This window comes from Eucyclogobius newberryi, unplaced genomic scaffold, assembly GCF_026437365.1.
Source record: "Eucyclogobius newberryi isolate DKJ021-1_F unplaced genomic scaffold, fEucNew1.0.hap1 SCAF_4, whole genome shotgun sequence".
Lineage (NCBI taxonomy): Eukaryota > Metazoa > Chordata > Actinopteri > Gobiiformes > Gobiidae > Eucyclogobius > Eucyclogobius newberryi.
Genome location: NW_027316056.1, coordinates 20,765,310 through 20,788,249, shown reverse-complemented (window position 1 = coordinate 20,788,249; position 22,940 = coordinate 20,765,310). Strand labels below are relative to the sequence as shown.

Here is a 22,940-nt window from a genome sequence, read left to right as displayed (position 1 = left end):
CTCTCAGCGTTCCTCCCTCTTACAAGTCATTTTATTAAAATCACACATAAAAAGGAGGCGGGTCACATTTCTCATTGGTCAGCTTCACATCAAGGCACTTGTCTTTTACGACTCTTTGGTATTATCTTTAGAGATAAAAACCTTGGTGAATGTTCTACCCATCTGGTCCCCAGGATGGGAGGAACATTCCTCACGGCTGCTTCTACAACATCTTCACACATGTTATTAGAAATACATGCCTTTCCCTCCCCCCAGGCTAATGATGCAGATAACTTTTAACACACAAATATAATCATATATTTACATTTTATCACAATATTGTCTCCGTACCAAGGCAGCACCTACTTTCTGTAACGGCTCGTGAACGCGCACCCTTGACGGGTGATGGCTGACCGCATCATAGCCGGCTACGACACATCGGACCCCAGCTTCTCAAGATGTGCCAGCCACCAAAGCGACGCACAATGAGCGCAATGAAGCGACGGGGCTAAGCCACACGGCGGCACTAAAACAATACACGCATTAAGCAATAGACTAAGATGGTTAGTTTTATCAACGGAGTGAATACTACCTGGAGCGGGGACAGGGCGTACACAGGACCGGAAATGCACGAGCCGCAGTGAGAGAGAGAAGAAGACGAGGCGCTTTTATACGCTCTCGCGCAACCTACTGGATGGTGAATTTTGACACATACTGCCACATTGAGTTCATACTTGAAAAGTGATGGCAAATCTTCACAACGGTCTCTCACTGCAACAAGCCGCTGGAATAACAGCTGTGGATCCACTACCACTGTCTCTCCTTTGATCTTGACAGTTGATCTAGATGCAAGTTTCGCAGCTTGGTCAGCTTTCCTGAAGGTGAATTCCTCCAATGGTTTCCCTACCATAGACTCCAAAATCTTGCACCCAATTTCCCTTGATTTTTCAACATTGACTCCCTGCTGGGCTGTCATACCATTAGCAATGTTGTGCAGAGGAGGGTTCTCAGTGAAAGGATCTTTCTCTTTGAGATAGGTGACCAGGGCAAGAGTGTCACTGACATCTCTAGTCTGCCTGGCCTTGGACAGGTCTTTATGTTGGTTGCACAAACTCACAGTTGCCTGATTTATCAGATGAATAAGACCCAGATTGGAAGAACTAAGCAAAGAAAAAAACAGGAACTGATTTAGGGGGTGCCAGAACCAAGAGCCACAGAGGGAGTCGAGCATATTTTATTTTATTTTTTTTAAATAATACAAAAATAAAATAAAAAAACCTCCCCTGTTGTTGCTACCTTGTCGTGGTGGGGAGGCTTGTGTGCCTCAGTGACCCTGAAGACTATACCGGCGGGGGTTATACTCCTGGCAGGTGCTACCGAGGCAGTTTTCAGGTTAGAGGCCAGTCCAAAAGCAGCATTACCATCACCCATTGGCAGTAGGATGATTGGATGAAGATTGGGCCGATGTATTTGTTATAGTATGCATGGTGTTTCTGCCTATGCAAATTAGGACATATTCAATAAGTGTGGAGCTCATGTGCATATGCAGGGTTCAGAATAAGCGGTATCGCATCGCAAAATGCGACGCAATTTCTCTCAAATGCGATGCATTCGTCAGAAAAAAGTGCTTTTGTATTGCAGAAAATGTGTGTTCAATTGTATAACCAAAGCGCCTAAAAGTATTGATCACTCGTCAATTGATTGTCAATAACATCATGACACATGTAGGATGCTGTGTTGACGTGACGAGTCCTGCTGCTGTCTCAGATCGAGTCTGAAAGTGGGAGGAGCCACGTGCGGCAAAGTTAGCGTTACAGATACAGACTTCCGAGGTCAATAGCTCCTAAACGCAAAAGTCTTTGCAGATCATTCACATCCCAAATATTCATATTTACACTGCCAAGTGACTACAACCTCGTTTTTAACAATCAGATGCCTATTTTGGGCGCAGCGAATTACACTCATCCAAATGTGCAGCCGAGACGAGACAAGTGCTTAGGGACCGTCATCAAATGTGCAGCTGGAGCCGAGACGAGAGTACTTAGAGAACGTCATCAAGTAGAAAAACGAAAAATGGAATGGAAAGTCAAATAGAGCGGTACAATTTGAATAACACATAAAATACACCATGATGGACACCACAGCAACCTTTATTTATCCGAGTGTAATGACAATTAATATGTAAATGAGACTCCTGCAAATAGTCATCTGATTGATGATGATATGGAAGAAAGTTGTAAATAAGGCCATCTGACTTTGTGTTGATTAATTTGTTCAACAATTAATTTTATTTGCAAGTTTTATTTAAAGATAAAAATGTTTAAAAAGTGTTTAAAAGTTAATTTGTTAAGAGTTTTCTTTAATAGAATGTTTACAAATACATTTAAATAAATGATCGTGTTATATCAATGGAAAATATTGATTATTAGCTCACTTTCGTGTTTTGCTATGCAATTATGAAATTGCTATACAAATTTCGAAAAATTAACGGATTGTTTAGCAGCTGCTGCTATACAAGTGAAAATCCTTAATCTGAGCCCTGCATATGTGACTGACCGTGGATAAAGCAGGTACATGTCTACCTGGAGACATTTCGAGTTATTTTGAAAGTGTGAATTCAAAGCTGATGATGTCTCACTCATGTAGATCTGATAAAATTTGAGTAAGTTGTGGTCATTTGAATGTAAACAACTCTCAAAACCTTTCATTGAGAAAACTGCCTCAACAAATTCTCACCTGAGTGAGCCCAGTCACTGGGGGGCTCATTTGCATCTCATTGCAATAAGCCCTCCCCCCTGTCACACTGACAGCACCTTCCCCTACAGCTGTCACTAAAGACTCAAGAGGAGTGTTATTGATGTGAACTGGACTTGAATCAGAATTAGAAGTTACTATATTAAAATGGAAATACTTGGATTACAAAAGCCCCTGAATAGCATCAAAGAATCAGAATCAGAATAGGGTTTATTGCAATTTGTTGATAAACAGAATTCACAGGTGATTCAGTGCAACACAAACAACAAAACGTTGAACACTGAGCACTAAACGGCATGTAATATACATAATAAAATATAAAGGTATAAAGTTATGTAGTGCAATAGGATAGATGGGTCTGCCTGTCAATGTTCAGTCCAGGTGGGACCAGGACATGGAGATTGTCAACCGGAGGCAGAACAGCTGAATTGCGCTCAGAGCGCGCGCTTCGCCTCCTCGCTCAGAGTGCGCGTCGCCTCCTCGCTCAGAGCGCGCGTCTCCTCCTCGCTGAGAGCGCACGTCTCCTCCTCGCTGAGAGCGCACGCGTACAGTGTATCTGTAAAAGACAGACGGAGAGAGGGAAGGAATTAGATGAAGACAATGTGACATTTGAAGAAACATATCTCAAGCAGAACAGAGAGCAGCACTGAAGTTTTGCCAGGCTAATTTTTACACATTATAAACTAATCTCAGTGATGTCTTCCAAAGTGTCAACCCTGGTCTTCATGTATGCTTGCTTGATAAGTCCAAAGCCGCAATCAGGGGAGAAAGCGCGGCGCCTCCTCGCTCAGAGCGCCCACGCGCTTCGCCTCCTCGCTCAGAGCGCCCACGCGCTTCGCCTCCTCGCTCAGAGCGCGCTTCGCCTCCTCGCTCAGAGCGCGCACACGCTTCGCCTCCTCGCTCAGAGCGCGCGCGTACAGTGTATCTGTAGAAGACAGAGGGAGAGTTTAAAAAACACTCTTAATAAAAGAACTCTTATAAACAAAATCTCCTATAGACAGAACCTCTCATTTCTCAATATGGAATGGAGGGGAAAATAAAGACAAAATAAAAACAGCTAGCGTAAGACAAAATAATACTAATAATAATGGTAAAATGAACACTATTTACATCAGTTATATGCACATGAATGTGACATTATTGAGTGTGATAAAGACATTTATGTCTATTCATACTGTATAATTGCTATTCTGCATTTGCACTTTATTGTACATTTAATAAAGTGAAGTTAAGTAAATGATGTGTAATAAATAGTACCTGCTGTGCAAAGTCGAAGCTGTAAAGAAGTTTGAAACGAGCTAACGCGGCTAACGCGGGCTACAGTAAAAAAAAAACACGAAGTTACAGACATTATACCATCCCAAAACAGCTAGTTTCAAGAAACTACGTAATGTTAATTATTCAGAAAGTGGTCACATTAAATTCAAGCCCGTATTTGTTATGCTGAAGCCAGGAACAAAGAACAGGCTCGGTGCTAGCTTGGAATGTAGCAAGTTAAAGCGGCTAAAGCTGGCTACAGTAAAAAACAGTAAAAAACACAAAGATACAGACATTATACCATCCCAAAACAGCTAGTTTCAAGAGACTACATGATGTTAATTATTCAGAAAGTGGTCACATTAAATTCAAGCCCGTATTTATAACGTAGAGTGCACTGAAGCAGCATGTTAGCTTAGCATTGCTCTGTCTCAAGGCAAAAGTGACGATGCTAAAGCAACACAACACAACACAGCAAGCAATACTTTAGAGTAAAAGTACCTCAGTTCCGTTGCAATGTAGTCCAGGGAATCAGCTCTGGAGAAAGTCTGGAGTATGAATAATGTCTCTGAGAGGAGAAAACACGGCCTCTCCCCCAACTGCATGAGGAGCATGAGCAGTACACGGAGGACAGCGGTAGCCATGTGGTTCGCAGCTGATTGGTGGAAAATTGTTAACAGTACGTGCTGAAAAAAGGGTAACGCCCCCCACGCGGCACACGAAAACTACCCATTTAACAGCTTAATGTGTACTTTTAAGGTAACGAATACTGTTATCTGAAGCACGGAGGGGCTCCTTTATAACTTCAACTTTCACATAATGCAAAAAAACGAAAATCACAAATTTGGGGAAAAAAAAGTAAAAGACTGTTTATCTCAATTTCACCGAGGCCGACATGTACCGGAAATTACGCTGCTCTGACACATATTCAAATTCATTTCAAAAGAAACTTCTAATACAAAATGTTTTACTTTTCATGTATACTTTCATTGTGTAAAGTTTTATTGTGGTAGGAGTAAAGGGAAAAAAATAGGCCTATTTGGGTGTATTTTGAGCATATTCGATTTGTGTATAGCTCATTTGCATATCAAAATGTATTTTTAAAGAAACTTGTAATACAAAAAATTTTACTTTTCATGGGTACTTTCATTGTGTAAAGTTTAATTTGGATAGGAGTAAAGGAAAAAAATAGCCTCATTGGGGTGTATTGTTGCCTCGCCTTATTGGCACACATCGGATTGATGAGAATTTAACATATTTCCTCAACTAGGATTTCTTAGGACTTTTAGTATGTTGTTCTGGACACCTCAAATAAATTATTTGTGCAAAAATATTTTTTTTTACAATTAGTCTGTCGTAAAATGCTACTTTGCCTGGACTATAAATTGATAAATTGAACTTGTTGTGGAATTAACCTGGGTCCAAACCCCGGATTGTTGTGTCAAGACTGGACGTTGAATAAAACACTGCGCAGTGTGAGAGAGAAAAAAGACAGGGTCCTTAGAAAAGGACAGGGTCCTTAGAGTCCATAGAGGATTTTTGTTCCTCAGAAGTTAGGGACTTCGGGGGCCTACCGTAGACTGGTGATAAGAATCAGACGTGATTCTATCATTGTGAGGTTTTTGTAAACCTTGGAGAATTGAGGCACTCCAGATACTAATTTTGAAGTCAGGGACTCCAGCGATATGGACGAAGAATTTAACAGAGAATGTGAAGACACAAAATTCCACGGAAAATGGGATAGAGAAATAAGAAAAAAGAAGAAAAGGAAAAATCTTCTTGAAGTGATAGATAGGGACATTCAGGGAAAGAAAAAAGGTGAGAGCTTGAGTAGTTGAGGGTAACTCCCATGGGGAACGCCATGCTGTGCTGTACAAAATGTACAGTGTAAGAGTACTACATGTGTGTAAGTAGTAAAGGTGGTACTACTTAAGATAAAAAGTCAGATTTAATTGACAACAAATTACATTAAAGCTGCGCTAGCGGTGATGATGGCTCTCGCCTTCCCACACGACCCCCTTCCCACCCGTGTATGTTTTCTGCTGCGTTTCGCGGCATACCAAACGAAGCTCAGTAATTCACCGTTGATGATTGCGTAGTTTGCGATTCAAATAGTAGTTTGTCCTGACAAATTGCAAGATTGAGCAGGGAGAAAGAGAGAGAGCCTTGGTGACCCGCGACTTTTCATTGATGTTCAGGGGGTCAAAAATACCCGAGTTGTGGCAGAAATAATAAAGTCTAAAGAACAAAGTCAAAATAATTGAGTCTAAAGAATAAAGCCTGAAGAATAAAGTCTAAAGAATAATAATTCTAATGCCCCATTCATTTCAATGGGGAAAAAGTAAGATAAGATAAGATAATCCTTTATTGTCCCACATGGGGAAATTCCATTGATGCAACGCAGGTAGATACAGAGATAGATACAGAAGAAAAGAACAAATAACTTATAGGAAGTTTGAAAAACACTCTCAGTAAGTACTAATACTTTTGAAAATACTGCAAAAAGTACAAGTTGTTCAAATGTCAAAAGTAATAGCACACGTAATACTGTGAAAGCGATGGTAATGAGGTATAACTTGTTGAAATCAGTTAAAGCGTTAAGGAGTTGAAACGCGCGAAATACGCAGACACTCAAAAACAGTAGAACATATAGTGTCTGCGACTTATATAAGTCACAAAGATAAACAATTTAAATATGCTATAGGATAAAAATATATATATAGGCTATAAAATTCAAAATAAATAAATAAAATTCAAAATAAATAAATATCCAACCATCCAACCATCCATTTTCTACCGCTTTATCCGGGGCCCGGGTCGCGGGGGCAGCTGTCTAACCAGGGACTCCCAGACTTCCCTCTTCCCGGACACTTCCTTCAACTCCTCCAGGGGGATCCCGAGGCGTTCCCAGGCCAGCCGAGAGACTAGAGTCTCTCTAGCGTGTCCTGGGTCTTCCCCGGGGCCTCTTCCCGGTGGGACATGCCCGAAATACCTCTCCCCAGGGAGGCACCCAGGAGGCATCCGGAACAGATGCCCGAGCCACCTCAGCTGGCTCCTCTCGACGTGGAGGAGCAGCGGCTCTACTCCGAGCTCCCCCCGGTGTGGCCGAGCTCCTCACCCTATCTCTAAGGGAGCGCCAAGCCACCCGGCGGCGGAAACTTATTTTGACCACTTGTATCCGCGATCTTGTCCTTTCGGTCATTACCCAAAGCTCATGACCATAGGTGAGGGTAGGAACGTAGACCGACCGGTAAATCGAGAGCTTTGCCTTTTGACTCAGCTCCCTCTTTACCACAACAGTCCGATGCAGCAACTGCATCACTGCAGCCACTGCACCGATCCGCCTGTCAATCTCACGCTTCACCCTTCCCTCGCTCGTGAACAAGACCCCGAGATACTTGAACTCCTCCACTTGAGGCAAGGACTCCCCACCCACCTGAAGAGGGCAAGCCACCTTTTTCCGGTCGAGAACCATGGCCTCGGATTTGGAGGTGCTGATTCTCATCCCAGCCGCTTCACACTCGGCTGCAAACCGTCCCAGTGCATGTTGCAGGTCCGGGTTTGATGGAGCCATCAGGACAACATCGTCAGCAGAGATCGACCACAGCTCCGAGCAGCCGCATCAACAATGGAGGCGGAGAACATGGTCCACTCGGACTCAATGTCCCCAACCTCCCCCGGGACATGGGAGAAGCTCTCCCGGAGGTGCGAGTTGAATACCCTACTGACAGAGGGCTCCACAAGACGTTCCCAACAGACCCTCACAATGCGCTTGGGCCTGCCAAGTCTGTCCGGCTTCCTCCTCCGCCAGCGGATACAACTCACCACTAGGTGGTGATCGGTTGACAACTCTGCCCCTCTCTTCACCCAAGTGTCCAAGACACACGGCCGGAGGTCAGATGACGCGACAACAAAGTCGATCATTGACCTCCAGCCTAGGGTGTCCTGGTGCCATGTGCACTGATGAACACCCTTGTGCTTGAACATGGTGTTCGTTATGGACAATCAGTGGCTAGCACAGAAGTCCAATAACTGAACACCGCTCGGGTTCAGATCGGGGAAGCCATTCATACATACACACGGAGGAGTGAGATGACGTCATTTCCGGTGAGTGTGTCGCGTTTTCAGAGCTGTTCGTTCTTAGAGCCTTTTACCGATTAATCCACGAATTATACACACTATTTACGCATCATATACACGAAAGTGAACGTTTGATTTCTCCGCAAACAATCCGGAGCCTCAAGCCGCTCGCTTTTCAGTATTTCGTGGATTAAAAAGCCCTCCTCACTCTCTAGCTCCAGCCTGAACTAGCCTAGCGTAGCCTAGCCGCTAGCGTCATGGCTGGATCTACCTTTACCTGTTTGAGCTGTCATATGTCGAGTCAGAACCCTGGCTCCTTCTCTGATGATAGGTGCGTGAAGTGCAGTGTAGTGGTAGTTTTGGAGGCCAGGGTTACGGAGTTAGAAGCGCGGATCCGCTGTTTAGAGGAGCTTAAGTCCAGTTATAGTTCGGTTTTAGCGTGAGGGCTACCGGACCGCGCTGCAGGGCGTAGCATTAGCATTAGCAGTAGCAGTAAGGCCGAGCTCAGCCCCTCAGCGTCTCCCGTGCAGCCAGGACTAGACCAGGAACAGAATAGGGACCAATTTGTGACAGTTCGGAGGGGACAAGGCACTAAACGCCGAACCTCAGAGCGCCGTGAGCTTCACGTCTATAATAGGTTTTCTCCCCTCAGCGATCACACGCCCGCTGAACACACGAGAGAAACTCTTGTAATCGGGAGTTCTATTGTTAGAGACGTGAAGCTGCCAGCTGCTAGCGTTAGGTGTTACCCGGGGGCCAGAATGGGTGACATCGAAGGAAACCTTAGGATCTTAAAGCGGAGCAGGACCCGTTTCCGGCGAGTCGTGATTCACGCAGGCGGTAACGACGCCCGGCGGAGACAATCAGAGGTGCTCAAAGTTCAAGTAGCCGCGGTGTGTGACCTAGCGAAGTCGATGTCAGACACTGTAATATTTTCTGGTCCCCTGCCCAATCGGATCAATGCTGAATTGTACAGCCGTCTCTCAGCATTCAACAACTGGTTATCCAGATGGTGCCCTCAAAACAACGTTGTCTTTATTGATAACTGGAGTGCGTTTTGGGGAAAGCCCGGGCTCATACGCAGGGATGGCATCCATCCGACTTCGGAGGGTACATCCCTATTAGTTCGGAATTTGACCGATAGTCTTAGTCGTGTTAAGTGACCATCTAGGGATGAGCCCCGGGCGCAGAGCAGCAGTTTAAGACGCTCCTCTGTCGCTGAACTCTCGCCCGTTCTGTTACATGTGAAGTGTTCAGATTCAAGACAGATAGAGACTGTGTGTGTCCCTCGTGTCCCTCGTACAAATAATGCCAAAAAGTCACATCTCAGAAAAAATATTTCAGGCGTCAGACCAAATAACTTAAGGAAAATAACAATCACAAATGACACAAATACACAAATGAATAAACACGTAAAATGTGGACTGCTAAACATTAGAGCAATTTCCTCCAAATCGCTCTTAGTTAATGAATTAATTAGTGACTATAACATAGATCTTCTAGCTCTAACTGAAACGTGGCTTCAACAAGACGACTACGTCAGACTAAATGAGTCCACCCCACCCACCCATGTTAACTTTCAGACTGCCAGGAGCACAGGCCGAGGTGGTGGTGTGGCAGTGATCTCACACTCAAGCCTACTCATGAGCCCTAAAACTAACAATGCATTTCACTCATTTGAAAGCCTTATGCTGTCGATCACATGTCCAAATATGAAAAACCAAAAAGGAGTTTTGTTCATAGTTATCTACCGACCCCCTGGTCCCTACTCAGAGTTTTTAACATAGTTTTCTGACTTTATATCAAACTTAGTGTTAGCCTGGGATAAAATAGTTATAGTTGGAGACTTTAATATCCACGTGAACATGAGTGATGACGCTCTCAGTAATGCCTTCAGCGCCTTGTTAGACAGCATTGGTTTCACTCAGAATGTAAATAAACCGACTCACACTCACAAGAACACTCTGGATCTTGTCCTAACGTATGGAACAGAGATTAGTGACCTCATTGTCCTCCCTCAAAACCCTATATTGTCAGATCATTTCCTAATTACCTTTCAGTTTATTCTTAAAGATCATCCAGTCCCACAAAATAAAGTTATAATGAAAAGGACAATATCTGAAAAATCTATCTCAAAATTCAAAGAAATAATAGAGCCAATATTCAGTGACATGTCATGTGATCCTGCTGAGAACAGCTTTAGTCCCAGTTTAAGTGATCAATGTGTCGACTTGACCATGAATTCTCTGACGTCTGCTCTTGACGTTGTCGCGCCGTTAAAACAGAAGGTCATTAGGCCAAAGCGCGCCTCCCCATGGTACAACCAAGAACTGCGTTCACATAAACAAAGAGTTAGAAAGTTAGAGGGATTATTTCGTCGCTCTCACACCGAAGAATCCCTAAAAGCATGGAAAAGTTGCCTGCTGTCCTATAAGCAGGCTCTGCGTAAGGCCCAAACCAGATATTATTCAAATCTAATAGAAGTCAACAAAAGTAACACTAAATTCCTTTTCAGCACTGTAGCTAGGCTAACAAACTGTCACAGTGCAGTAGAGCCCTCAATCCCAGCTACACTTAGCTCTGATGATTTCCTCCTATTTTTTAACAATAAAATAAAAACAATCAGAGATAAATTAGATGAAATTACCCCCGCTATTAGCCCTGAACTAGCCCAAGCTGTAAATCTAACGTCTCATATAAATCCACCTGTAAACTTAGAAAGGTTCACAGCTGTTGATCAAGCAGAGATAACTTCAGCCATTATGTCCTCTAAAAGCTCAACTTGTGTCCTAGACCCCATTCCAAGCAGACTCCTCAAAGACATTCTCCCCCTAATTATAGACCCTATTCTTAATATAATAAATACTTCACTCCAAAGTGGCTATGTTCCACAGTCCTTCAAACATGCAGTCATTAAACCTCTTCTGAAAAAGCCTAATCTAGATCCCGACCTATTGGTAAACTACAGACCTATTTCAAAACTTCCCTTCGTCTCTAAAATCCTTGAAAAAGTTGTAGTAAAACAGCTTTGTCGCCACCTGCAGGACAATAACTTATTTGAAGTTTTCCAGTCAGGGTTCAGAGCCCACCACAGCACTGAAACTGCACTAGTTAAAGTCACAAATGATTTGTTATTAGCCGCTGACAATGGACTGGTCTCAATCCTGGTTCTGTTGGACCTGAGCGCAGCGTTTGACACCATTGACCACAACATTCTACTGCAGAGGTTAGAATGTGATGTAGGTGTTGGAGGAACAGCCCTCAGCTGGTTTAAATCCTATCTATCTGATAGGTTCCAATTTGTTAATGTAAACCAGAGCTCCTCACCAAGCTCTAAAGTAATTTACGGTGTGCCACAGGGTTCGGTACTCGGTCCAATTCTGTTTACTCTTTATATGCTGCCATTAGGCAACATTATCAGAAAGCATGACATTAACTTCCACTGCTATGCAGACGACACTCAGCTGTATTTATCAATGAAACCTGATCAGAGCGATCAAGTAGACAGACTTAGTACTTGTGTGAAGGAGATAAAAACCTGGATGACACTAAACTACCTGCTTCTTAACCCTGAAAAAACCGAGGTCATTGTGCTTGGCCCTAAGCATCTACGAGACTCTCTATCTGAGCAGATAGTCACACTGGACAATGTCAGTGTAGCCTCCAGTTCTACTGTAAGAAACCTTGGAGTCTTATTTGACCAGGAGCTCTCATTTAAAGCTCATATAAATCAAGCTTGTAAAACATTTCCATTTGCGCAACATAGCCAAAATCAGAAGAATCCTGCCTAAAAGTGATGCCGAAAAACTTATCCATGCATTTGTAACGACTAGATTAGACTACTGTAACTCTCTGCTTGCAGCGTGTCCTAAAAGCTCCATAAAAAGCTTTCAACTGGTTCAAAATGCAGCAGCAAGATTACTAACAGGAACAAAAAGAAGAGAGCACATTACGCCGGTGCTGAAGTCTCTTCACTGGCTCCCCGTCGAGTCTAGAATCAAATTTAAACTCCTCCTCCTGACCTACAAAGCCATAAATGACATGGCCCCATCCTACCTCAAAGATGCTATAGAACCATATCATCCAAACAGAGCTCTTCGCTCTCAGAATGCCGGCCTTCTGGTGGTGCCAAGAGTCTCTAAAAGTACTGTAGGAGGTAGAGCGTTTAACTACCAAGCTCCTGTGTTATGGAATCAGCTCCCGACCCATGTTAAATATGCTGACACAGTCTCTTCATTTAAGTCCAGGCTTAAAACGTTCCTCTTCGAAATCGCTTATGGTCAGACTAGTTAGGAACAGAAACATAAACCCACAGCTTTAGCTATGCTGCCCTAGGAGTAACTATGCTGGGGGAAGTATGGCAGCTTGAGCACTATCCTCTTCTTCTTCTGACTACTTATGCTATCAAACAATATTTATTTTTTGATTCCACTTGCAAACTGTTCACCGCCTTCTTTTCTTTCTCTCACTCCTGAGGACCTGTGGACCCAGATGCCCCTCCCCTGGTGAAGTGGTCCCTGCCCTGTGTGGACGGTCCCTCATCTGCCTGAGGAGTGGGTCCAGCTCGCCCCCGACGGTCCCTCATCTGCCTGAAGAGTGGGTCCAGCTCGACTCCGACGGTCCCTCATCTGCCTGAAGAGTGGGCCCAGCTCGCCTCCGACGGTCCCTCATCTGCCTGAAGAGTGGGTCCAGTTCGCCTCAGACGGTCCCTCATCTGCCGGAAGAGTGGGTCCAGCTCGCCTCCGACGGTCCCTCATCTGCCTGAAGAGTGGGTCCAGCTCGACTCAGACGGTCCCTCATCTGCCTGAAGAGTGGGTCCAGCTCGACTCAGACGGTCCCTCATCTGCCTGAAGAGTGGGTCCAGCTCGCCTCAGACGATCCCTCTTCTGCCTGAAGAGTGGGTCCAGTTCGCCTCAGTCGGTCCCTCATCTGAAGAGTGGGTCCAGTTCGCCTCAGTCGGTCCCTCATCTGCCTGAAGAGTGGATCCAGTTCGCCTCAGTCGGTCCCTCATCTGCCTGAAGAGTGGGTCCAGCTCCAGTCTCCCTCGTGTCCGTCTGTCCGTCTGTGAGAGTCGGATCTCTCCTTCACTGGAACTCCTCCAGGTTTCTACCCTTTTTTCCCAAAGAGGTTTTTTTTGTAGTTTTTCCTGGCCGAGAAGGAGAGTCTAAGGACAGAGGACCCTGGGACATCGTCCCTCGCCACCACAGACATTGTCTGACTCCATCGCCACCACAGAAATTGTTGATTCATTTCTCCCTGTGGCCCTCAGAGGCAACTGTTGTTGTGATTTTGGGCCTTACAAAAATAAATTGATTTGATTTGATTTGATTCTGTCCGATCACCCCTCCCCAGGTGTCACTGTCATTGCCCACGTGGGTGTTGAAGTCCCCCAGTAGAACAAAGGAGTCCCCGGTAGGTGCACTGTCCAGTACTCCTCCCAAGGATTCCAAGAAGGCCGGGTACTCTGCACTGCTGTTCGGCCCGTAGGCCACCACAACAGTGAGAGATCTGTCCCCCACCCGAAGGCGGAGGGACGCGACCCTCTCGTTCACTGGGGTGAACTCCAACACGTGGCGGCTGAGCTGAGGGGCTATAAGCAAGCCCACACCAGCCCGCCGCCTCTCCCCGAGGGCAACACCAGAGAAGTGGAGCGTCCAGCCCCTCTCGAGGAGATTGGTTCCAGAGCCCAAACTGTGCGTGGAGGTGAGGCCGACTATATCTAGTCAGTATCGCTCAACCTCCCGCACAAGCTCAGGCTCTTTCCCCCCCAGCGAGGTGACATTCCATGTCCCCAGAGTTAGTCTCTGTGTCTGGCGATCTGGTCGCCAAGGCCCCTGCCGTCGACTGCCGCCCAGATCTCTCTCCACCGGCCCCTTATGGATCCTCCTGCGGGTGGTGGGCCCACGGGAGGGCGGCCCCACGTCGCTCTTTCGGGCTGTGCCCGGCCGGGCCCCGTGGGGTAAGACCCGGCCACCAGGCGCTGGCCATCGAGCACCCATTCCAGGCCTGGCTCCAGGATGGGGCCCCAGTGACGCCGATCCGGGCGACGTAAACGGCCTTGTTCTTGTTGTCATCATAAGAGGCTTGTTGTGGAAAAATATAATCTGGCCCTTTACTTTTTAACTTTCAATCCTATTTTTAATCAGATTTAGTTCTAACACAGTCAACAGCCTGACACAACCCCTCTTGGCCTGGAAATTTACATGTCCGGACCTCCTGGGGTGACTAGGAAGTCCCACATTTTGTTTCACACTAGGCAAGACATGTGAATTGAATTAATGCAAATGTTATGTACTGTCTCCTTCCTGAAACCACTGTTTCTTTGATGTCCCATTTGCTCCTGTATTCCTTTGTACCTGAGAGAACAGTGACCAGGAACTTCTGTGTGTGTGGTCATGTGACTACGGGTATAAATATGTAGGACATGGGACAAGAGGGAGCTCTGATCATATAATGAACCAGAGAGAGAGAAACGCCTGATTAAATCACCTTAACATTGAGACAAAGCAACTCGCTTCATTGCCTTATTTCTGCTACTACAGGCTTCTGAACCGATCTTTGTCTGACCCGTCACCTAGGACCTGTTTGCCTTGGGAGACCCTACCAGGGGCTTGAAGCCCCCGACAACACAGCTCCCGGGATCATTCTGGCGCTCAAACCCCTCCACCACGTTAAGGTGTCGGTTCAAGGAGAGGAAAGACCTTTTAATTTGAATAAATTTAAAAGGTGCTAATTTTAGGGTAAAATTTAAAGGTGCAGGGTACTACCTCAAAATAGTCCCAGATACATCTTTTAGTATTTAAAATGTCAAAATAATAAATAATGAATAAAACAAAAAAAATAAAAAAGGGTAACGTGTAAATCATTTAAGACATAAAAGAGAAGAGTGCAAAGAAAAATCCTTTCAGTCATATAGGCAGCTAAACACACCTGTTTTTAGCTTAGATTTGAACATTGTCAGAGTAGAAGCCTGTCTCACGTCTTCAGGAAGAATGTTCCAGATTTTAGCTGCATAAAAATGAAACGCAGATTCCCCATGGGTAGTCCTGACTCTGGGCACCAGCAGCAGGCCGGTCCCTGAGGTCCTCAGAGTCCGAGATGGTTCATATGGCACTAACATGTCCAAGATGTACTTTGGTGCTAGGCCATGGAGAGACTTGTACACAAGCAGAGCTGCTTTAAAGTATATTCCCTGAGCCACAGGGAGCCAGTGCAGAGACCTGAGAACAGGACTAATGTGATCATACTTCCTGGTTCTAGTCAGGACCCGAGCAGCAGCGTTCTGGATGTACTGCAGCTGTTTTACAACTCGTTTGGAGAGGCCAGTGAGCAGGCCGTTACAGTAGTCTAATCTACTGGAGACAAATGCATGGATAAGTCTCTCTAAATCTGGTTTAGACACTATATTTTTGATTTTGGCAATGTTTTTTAGATGGTAAAAAGCTGCTGATGTTATTGATTTTTATGTGGCTGTTAAAGGTCAAGTCTGAGTCCATTATTACCCCCAGATTTCTAACTTGGTTTGTAGGTTTTAGAGCGAGACTCTGGAGGTGACCACTAACACTTTCTCTTTGTTTCTGTGGGCCAAAAACGATTATTTCAGTCTTGTCTGAGTTCAGCGGGAGAAAGTTGTTTTGCATCCACAAACTGATCTGTTGGATGCAGTGACAGAGTGAATCCACTGGTCCATATTCACCTGCCGACAGTGAAACATTGATCTGAGTGTCGTCTGCATAATTGTGATAGGACACATTTTCACTGCGTATCAACTGACCTAACGGCAGCATGTAGAGGTTGAACAGAAGGGGACCCAGGACTGACCCTTGGGGCACTCCACAGGTTAGGGTCATGTGGTCTGAGACACAGCTACCAATTTCAACAAAGTACTTCCTGTCTTCCAGATAGGACCTTAACCAGTTTAGGGCAGTGCCAGTGATGCCCACCCAGTCCTCTAGTCTCTGTAAGAGGATCCCATGATCGACAGTGTCAAAAGCAGCACTCAGATCTAACAGAATTAAGACTGAGGCTGTGCCCGTGTCAGTGTTCAGGCAGATGTCATTTATCACCTTGACAAGAGCAGTCTCAGTGCTGTGATGAGGTCTAAAACCTGACTGAAAAACATCAAATGTGTTGTTTATTAAGAGGAAATCTGTGAGCTTTTCAAGGACTTTGCCCCAAATGGCAGATTAGAGGCTTTATGACCGCAGTTTTCAAAGACATTGGGAATGTTCCGGATTGAAGCGACATGTTAACTATGTGAGTGAGTGGTGCTAACAAACTGTTCAGCACAGACTTTAGAAATCTGGTGGGTAACACATCAAGGCAGCATGTAGTAGATGAACTCAGACTGGCGATGATCTCATGGACAGTTTTGTCAGTTACTGGTGCAAAGTGAGTCAGCTCTAAGTGTCTAGGTGGTTTTAGGGTAATTCTTTGCATTGTGGGATTTATAGCATTTTTAATGCCCTGAACTTTGTCATTAAAGAATAATGCAAACTCATTACATTTGGATGTGGAAATGAGTTCTAACGCCAGCTGAGCTGGAGGGTTTGTTAATCTGTTTACTGTGGCAAACACGACACGCGAGTTGTTACTGCTGCTTCCAATTATTTCAGAGAAATATCTTTCCCTAGTACAAAAAATTAGGTTGTACATGTTCAGCTTCTCTTTGTAAATCTCTTTTTGAACCTGGAGCTTTGACCTGCGCCATTTCCGTTCGGCCCTGCGGCACTCCCTTTTCTGTGCCCTGACCGAATCATCATTTCTCCACAGCGCCTTCTGCTTATTTTTAACCATTTTAGCCTTCACAGGGGCAATGGTTTCTAGAACATTCAAAACACTAGATGTAACAGAGTTCAACAAATCATTTACATTAGAACATGAGACATTTTCAAAGTTTATAATTGTGGAAAATGTGGCCCTCGAGTGTGGCCTTCGAGTCAAAAAGTTTGGGGACCACTGCACTAGAGCATCCTCTTGAGACTATCTCAATGTGGTCATCTCACAATTTCTATTGAATGGGACGGCCGTAAGGCCCGTGGACCATGTGGATTGAGTAAACAAACATGCGCGACAGGTGACATTATTTGGAGAATTCATAACTTCTACTGATAAACATACTAAAGGATGTTCAGGGATGTTCACTAGAGGTGAGCAGGGTCTATCAAGCTACTATCGTTTTATCAACGCATAAAATTTTATGTGATGCCAGACATTTTTTTTTTTTTGTCATTTGAGGGGGAGAGGGGGTCCAGAGAGAGACGAAAAGAAATGGTCTTTTAAGCTTCAACCTATTTTGAGATGATCCCTTATTCTTCCGCGTCCCGGCGAGGTACTTATTAAAGTTGTATCTGGGGACAAGCTCTAAGTCATACAAGAAGTCTTGTTAGTTTTTAAACACTTCAAATTTATCCACAAGACACGAATCCCATGAGTAATGAACCGCTTCATTGTCATTGTGAATTTTAAAGAAAATCGCAACTTTTGGAAAATTTACAAAAATTCTACCTTTCTTAAAAATGTTTTGGGGGGAAATTTTTAATAGAGCTTTTGTGAAGATTTCCAACCTGAATGCTATGATATGCAAATGCCCGAGACGAAAGGCGAGAATCGTCCCAGCGAGGGATATATTAAAATTGTAATGAAAACAGGAAAATCGCAGAAATCGAGTAGTAAACAAGGACGGATATGCTTCTTTGGCCACAAGACACAAAACCCACGAGCAATAAAATGTTATGAAGTTGAAGCTGATACGCCTTCGGGTATGGTCATCGCAATTTTGGGAATATTTCCAAAAATTCTATGTTTCTTAAACATTTTGGGGGGGGGATTTAATAGAGCGTTTGTGAAAATTTTAAACATGAACGCAATGATATGCAAATGTAGTGGCTAGCTAATAAAATGGCTCTCCATCCAAATTTGATTTTTAATAATTCATAAAAGACCATGAAGACCTGAAAAAAATTATAACGGGATCATTTATGACCGGGCATAATGTGCTAAAATGACTTGGCTCTAGCTTGATTTTTTATAGCGGAAAATAATGGCCATAAAAAATGTTTCCGTTAGTAGGCCCGAGATGAAGGACGAGAATCATCCCGGCGAGGGACTTATCAAAATTGTAACGAAAGCAGGAAAATCACAGAAATCAAGTAGTAGACAAGGACGGATATGCTAGTGAATAGCATCACAAATTACAACTCTGCGAGTTCTAATTTTGAGTGTTCTAAGGGATCATCTCAAAATAGGTTGAAGCTGAAAAGACAAAATATTTTTCCTCACTGTAAATATTTTTGCACTTGTTCACTATTTTTGCACTTCAGTTTTGGCACAATAAATCCACCTGAGCACTTGAAATCTGACTTTGCCATTGTTTTGAAAGAGAGCCCCGCTACAGTTACATGACAGGTAACAGTAGTGCGCCCCCAAGCGTCCAGGACATGCACTCACATCAAAACTTCTTTTAAATAAAACACAAACGTAAAAGGGTCACACTCTTCATTTTTGGCACATAGACAGACCATACAATGAATATTTGATATGTGAAATATCAAGTCGATGGGAGTGGTAGTCTTGAATTAGTCATATGTTAAAAAAAGCCATAATTTCAAAATGATCTCATATTGAAACAAGCTCACCATTAGGGTTGCGTTCAAAATATCGATACGCAATCGCAATATGTCGTCACGGACTCCATATCAATACTGAGTCATAGTATCGATATTTTTTTAATAAAAAAAAACAAAAAAAACGAGGTGGAATAGTTCTTTTAATATGCTGTTTGTGCTGTGCTCCTCTCGGTCGAGGTGAGAAGGAGCTGTGGACCTGATCAGAAGCTGATCTGTGCAGAAGATGCTGCTGCTGCAGCATGTTCAGACCAGGCCAATTGTTTGGCAAGAAACATGCAATACTTTACTAGAATGTGTTCCTTATATTTCTATTTGGATCACTTGGTTGGATGTATGAAGTTATTAGAGCAGAATGGATTTATAAATAAGTGCTTTGTGGATAAACATGAAATTTCATAAATTTTTCATAACTTCATAAATTCTACTGATAAACATACTAAAGGATGTTCAGGGATGTTCACTAGAGGTGAGCAAGGTCTATCAAGCTACTATCGTTTTATCAACGCGTAACATTTTTTGTGATGCCAGACATTTTTGTTTTTTAGTCTTTTCAGCTTCAACCTATTTTGAGATGATCCCTAACGTGTGAATTAACTAAATAGAGAATAACAATGGACAGGCTAGAAAGAGTACGTTTTGTCGACGCAGCAGATCAAAATCATTAAAATACCTCTTCAAGTGTCTACATGGTCTAGGTGCTCATTCGTGGAGATCATATTATTTAATTGAATGTACCTACCTACACAGACAGTGGTTCGCAACCTTTTCAACCTTTGGCTTTATAGTCTCATAAATTCTCTGGTTAAAATTCAGTTTTTGATACACTTAACTCTTTTTGAAGCGAAGGAGAAACTACAAAAAAACAAGGTATCTTGACTTTCATTTTAGTGTCCTGAATAATTCCTTAGTGGCTAATTAATTCAAGAGTGAAAAGTGATATCTTATTTAATCAAATCTATATATTCAATTGATGAAGAAAAATTACAAAACTTTGTTGGACATTGTTACATACAAACAGAATCATCATCAGGATTCAAATTTGCTGTACGAAAAAAAATGTTTGCTCAACTTCATATTTTACATGTTGGGATCATGGGATACTTCCGACACTATGTAGATTAGAAGTTTCCTAAGAAAAAAATATTCGCTCCCCGACCATGGTTCTATTTTGGGTGAAAACATTGTTAGCATGGAGGCAGGAGACACACATGGTTAATATTGAATTGTTTTTCTCCAAAATACAAAAAAATATTGTTCATGTCGACGTAGAAGTGATCAGGAAAGGAAACGTAGACATTCGCTGCCTCTACATGGTTAATGTGTGTAAAATGGACAAATACAGTTATATAGCTCAACTGTTCATATGAGGGCAGATATCCCTTTCCTAAGTAAACATTTTAATATCTTAGAGAAGAGATTGGGCTGTGTCCAGTTAATGAAGTAATTTTTGTTTTTGTTTGTTATGACAAGTGTAATTCTGAGAATGTTATGTTTGTTTTGTTTTTTAAAGTTACAAGTATTGGTTTGTTTTTCAAAGGTATTATAAAATAATATGTCAAAGTCAAGGTAAAATTAAGTGATAGTGTTGTAATACAGTCATTTTACATTGTAAATGAAGCTGCACTGCCCCCTTATGGTACTGCTATTATCCAATAGAAAAAAAGTGGAAGTCAACACATTTACACAAAATCAAAAAAAATAATGTCAAAAGTTTTTTGTTTCTTATTTTTTTCAAAAACAATGTCCAGATTCCTACAGCTGAATCTTTTTCTACAATTGTATTTTGTTGTATTGAAATCAATATCGAGCCTGTTCTTGTCAAAATCAAGTCTGAAATGTTAGTATCGATTTTGTGACAGCACTAGTTTTTACTGTAATTATGTGTTCTGGGATTATAACTTAAGTAATACAGTCTAATGCTTTGTTTATGTCAGGACGTCCGATGGTGGTGTCCAGTGGGATGCAGTTCATGGAGACAATGCGGCGCATTTATCAGACTATGAAGAAGTACAACCAGAACTTTGCCATTCTGCAGTGCACCAGTGCCTATCCTCTTGACGCCGAGGATGTCAATTACAGTAATACAGCATTTGTATTGAGTCCACACTGTTAAATTCAAGCACTAGGCAGCAACATTTTTAGTTTGGTTTCGGTTACTCTGGCCATGAGACCGGCATTAGTATTTCAGTGGCAGCTGTGGCTTTGGCGGCAAAGATTGTGGAGCGACACGTCACTTTGGACAAGACATGGAAGGGTAATGACCATGAAGCGTCTTTACTTCCCACTGAGCTGGCGGAGTTGGTGTGTTCGATTCGTTTGGTGGAGAGAGCATTGGGCAGTGGCATCAAGCTGATGTTACCGTGCGAGAAGCCGTGCCATGACAAGGTTCAAATACTACTCAAATCTATACAAAAATCTGCATGAAAATGTGTTCTAAGATATGTCCGTATCTACCTTCTTTTTTTATAGCTTGGAAAATCAGTGGTAGCCAAAGTAAAGATCCCCAAACGAACTGTCCTGAGTCTGGACATGTTGACGGTGAAAGTGGCTGAGCCGAAGGGCGTTGCTGCAGAGGATATTTTCCAGCTGGTCGGAAAGTCTGTGACAGAGGATGTGGACGAGGATGAGAGTGTCACACCTGAAGTGGTGGACGGTTATGGAAAGAGACTTAAAGCCTGAAGACAACAACAGCATTTGAAATGACCATGTTTACAAATGCTATGTGTCTTTTTGTCTTTCATAATTTGTGGTGAGGGCCAACAATTAAATATTTCTCTATATTTGACTTCAAAAATAAAATCATCTGTGGAAATAAAATGGTTCTATCTTGTGTTCCTTGTGGTGTATCAGTTTGATTATAAATAAGTTGTATAGATTTCTTAGAAGTAGATTAATATGTCCATTATATGTCAATTATTTCTTACGTAGCTGTCATTGCACTAAGGACTAAGGCCCCAGAAGCCAGTGTTCAATTGTTAATCTTTTTATTTACTGTTCTGCTGAATATTGTTTAGTCACAAAATAAATAAATAAAAAGTCTTGGTAATCAGCACTGGCTATTTACTAATTACTACAGTCTTATTTTTTGATACAAATTCTTTTTTACATCAAGTATACTGATTTTAGGTGCCTGGCTGCTGCTGCTCCAGTGATGACTGAACTTTAGATGCCACAATCCTGACCTGTGGCCTGTGGACCTCTCCCTGCACTAGATAAGCCTCTGGGTTTTTGTGTTCCTTGCCCAGAAGGGGGGTCTAAGGACAGGGGATGCTCTGGGACAGTTAACCATTTTGCTTGATTCATGTGAATGCTGGTTAATCTGTTTCTCGTTTAATGATCGATAACTGTTTAATTGGCTCAAGCATTCTAGAATGGAATGGATCGAGACATTGTTCTTGCCATGGTTTCTTATTATTCTTATTATAGTTTTGCATGGTCAAATTTTGCCACAACTCTGGCTTTTTCGATCCCCTGAACATTGATGAATGCCACACATGGGACATAGACGCGATCGGCTCGGCCTGAACTCGAATAAAATGGAGGTTGCGAGAACGCCCGTCGCAACAGTGCCGACTAGTTCAAAAAAGAAAAAACATGAAACTCTTAATCTTTGGCCTATGCACATGAAACTTGAGACAGTGATAGAGCTACCTTTGACCTCTGACCTTTGACGAGTAAAACGCACCTGGCAGCATCGCTCTATGATAAACAGGAAGTCAGCCATGTTGAATCAAAGTGGCACCGCCACGTTTGACTTTTTTTTTTCAAAATCGTACTTGTCCTAGGTTTTTTGTCCGATCAAGCTTCAAAACAACACCTTTTGCATCTAAAGACATTGAAATTTAATAAATATTCATAAGAATGTTGATATTCTTTACGGTCTCTGCGTAACACGCCCTCAAAAAAGGCTTAATTTCCTGTTTTTTCAAGGACAAGTCACACCTATTTGAATTGATCTACGGAGCTCCTATTTCACTCACTAATGCGTTTTTATGGTCTGAGTGGGAATAATAAATACCCATGTAACAAATTTACTCTATAGCGCCCCCTACCCATTGTGTGAAAAACTCAACATTGTCTGATTTGTTTGAAACTCATGGATTATATTCTCCTCGAGACGCCATGAAAAAAGTGCATTGCAGATATTGTGTATTTTCACAATTGGCCAGCAGAGGCACAATGAATGCCTTCACTTCCTCTTCCGCTTTTATTTTTATGGGACATTTCCTCTCGTGTCGCACT

The 22,940-nt window shown here is 43.0% G+C and overlaps 1 protein-coding gene across 1 annotated transcript; it reads left to right on the top strand.

Annotated features, from left to right (window-relative positions):
* Positions 1 to 4,632: 4,632 nt before the first annotated feature.
* LOC140377250 (N-acetylneuraminate-9-phosphate synthase-like) lies at positions 4,633 to 21,404 on the top strand. Its single transcript, XM_072462599.1, has 5 exons — positions 4,633 to 4,669; positions 5,644 to 5,808; positions 20,633 to 20,766; positions 20,841 to 21,083; positions 21,168 to 21,404. The coding sequence occupies exons 1-5, from the start codon at positions 4,633 to 4,635 to the stop codon at positions 21,375 to 21,377; spliced, it is 789 nt and encodes a 262-aa protein (XP_072318700.1). The 3' UTR covers positions 21,378 to 21,404.
* The last annotated feature ends 1,536 nt before the right edge of the window (positions 21,405 to 22,940 follow it).

Excerpts from the sequence above, each read along its gene's own strand:
- LOC140377250 (XM_072462599.1), top strand. The coding sequence starts at position 4,633 with ATGTGGTTCGCAGCTGATTGGTGGAAAATTGTTAACA. Across the intron at positions 4,670-5,643 it reads TTGGTGGAAAATTGTTAACA|ATACTAATTTTGAAGTCAGG; the intron begins GTACGTGCTGAA and ends GAGGCACTCCAG. Across the intron at positions 20,767-20,840 it reads ATCCTCTTGACGCCGAGGAT|TTTGGTTTCGGTTACTCTGG; the intron begins GTCAATTACAGT and ends CAACATTTTTAG.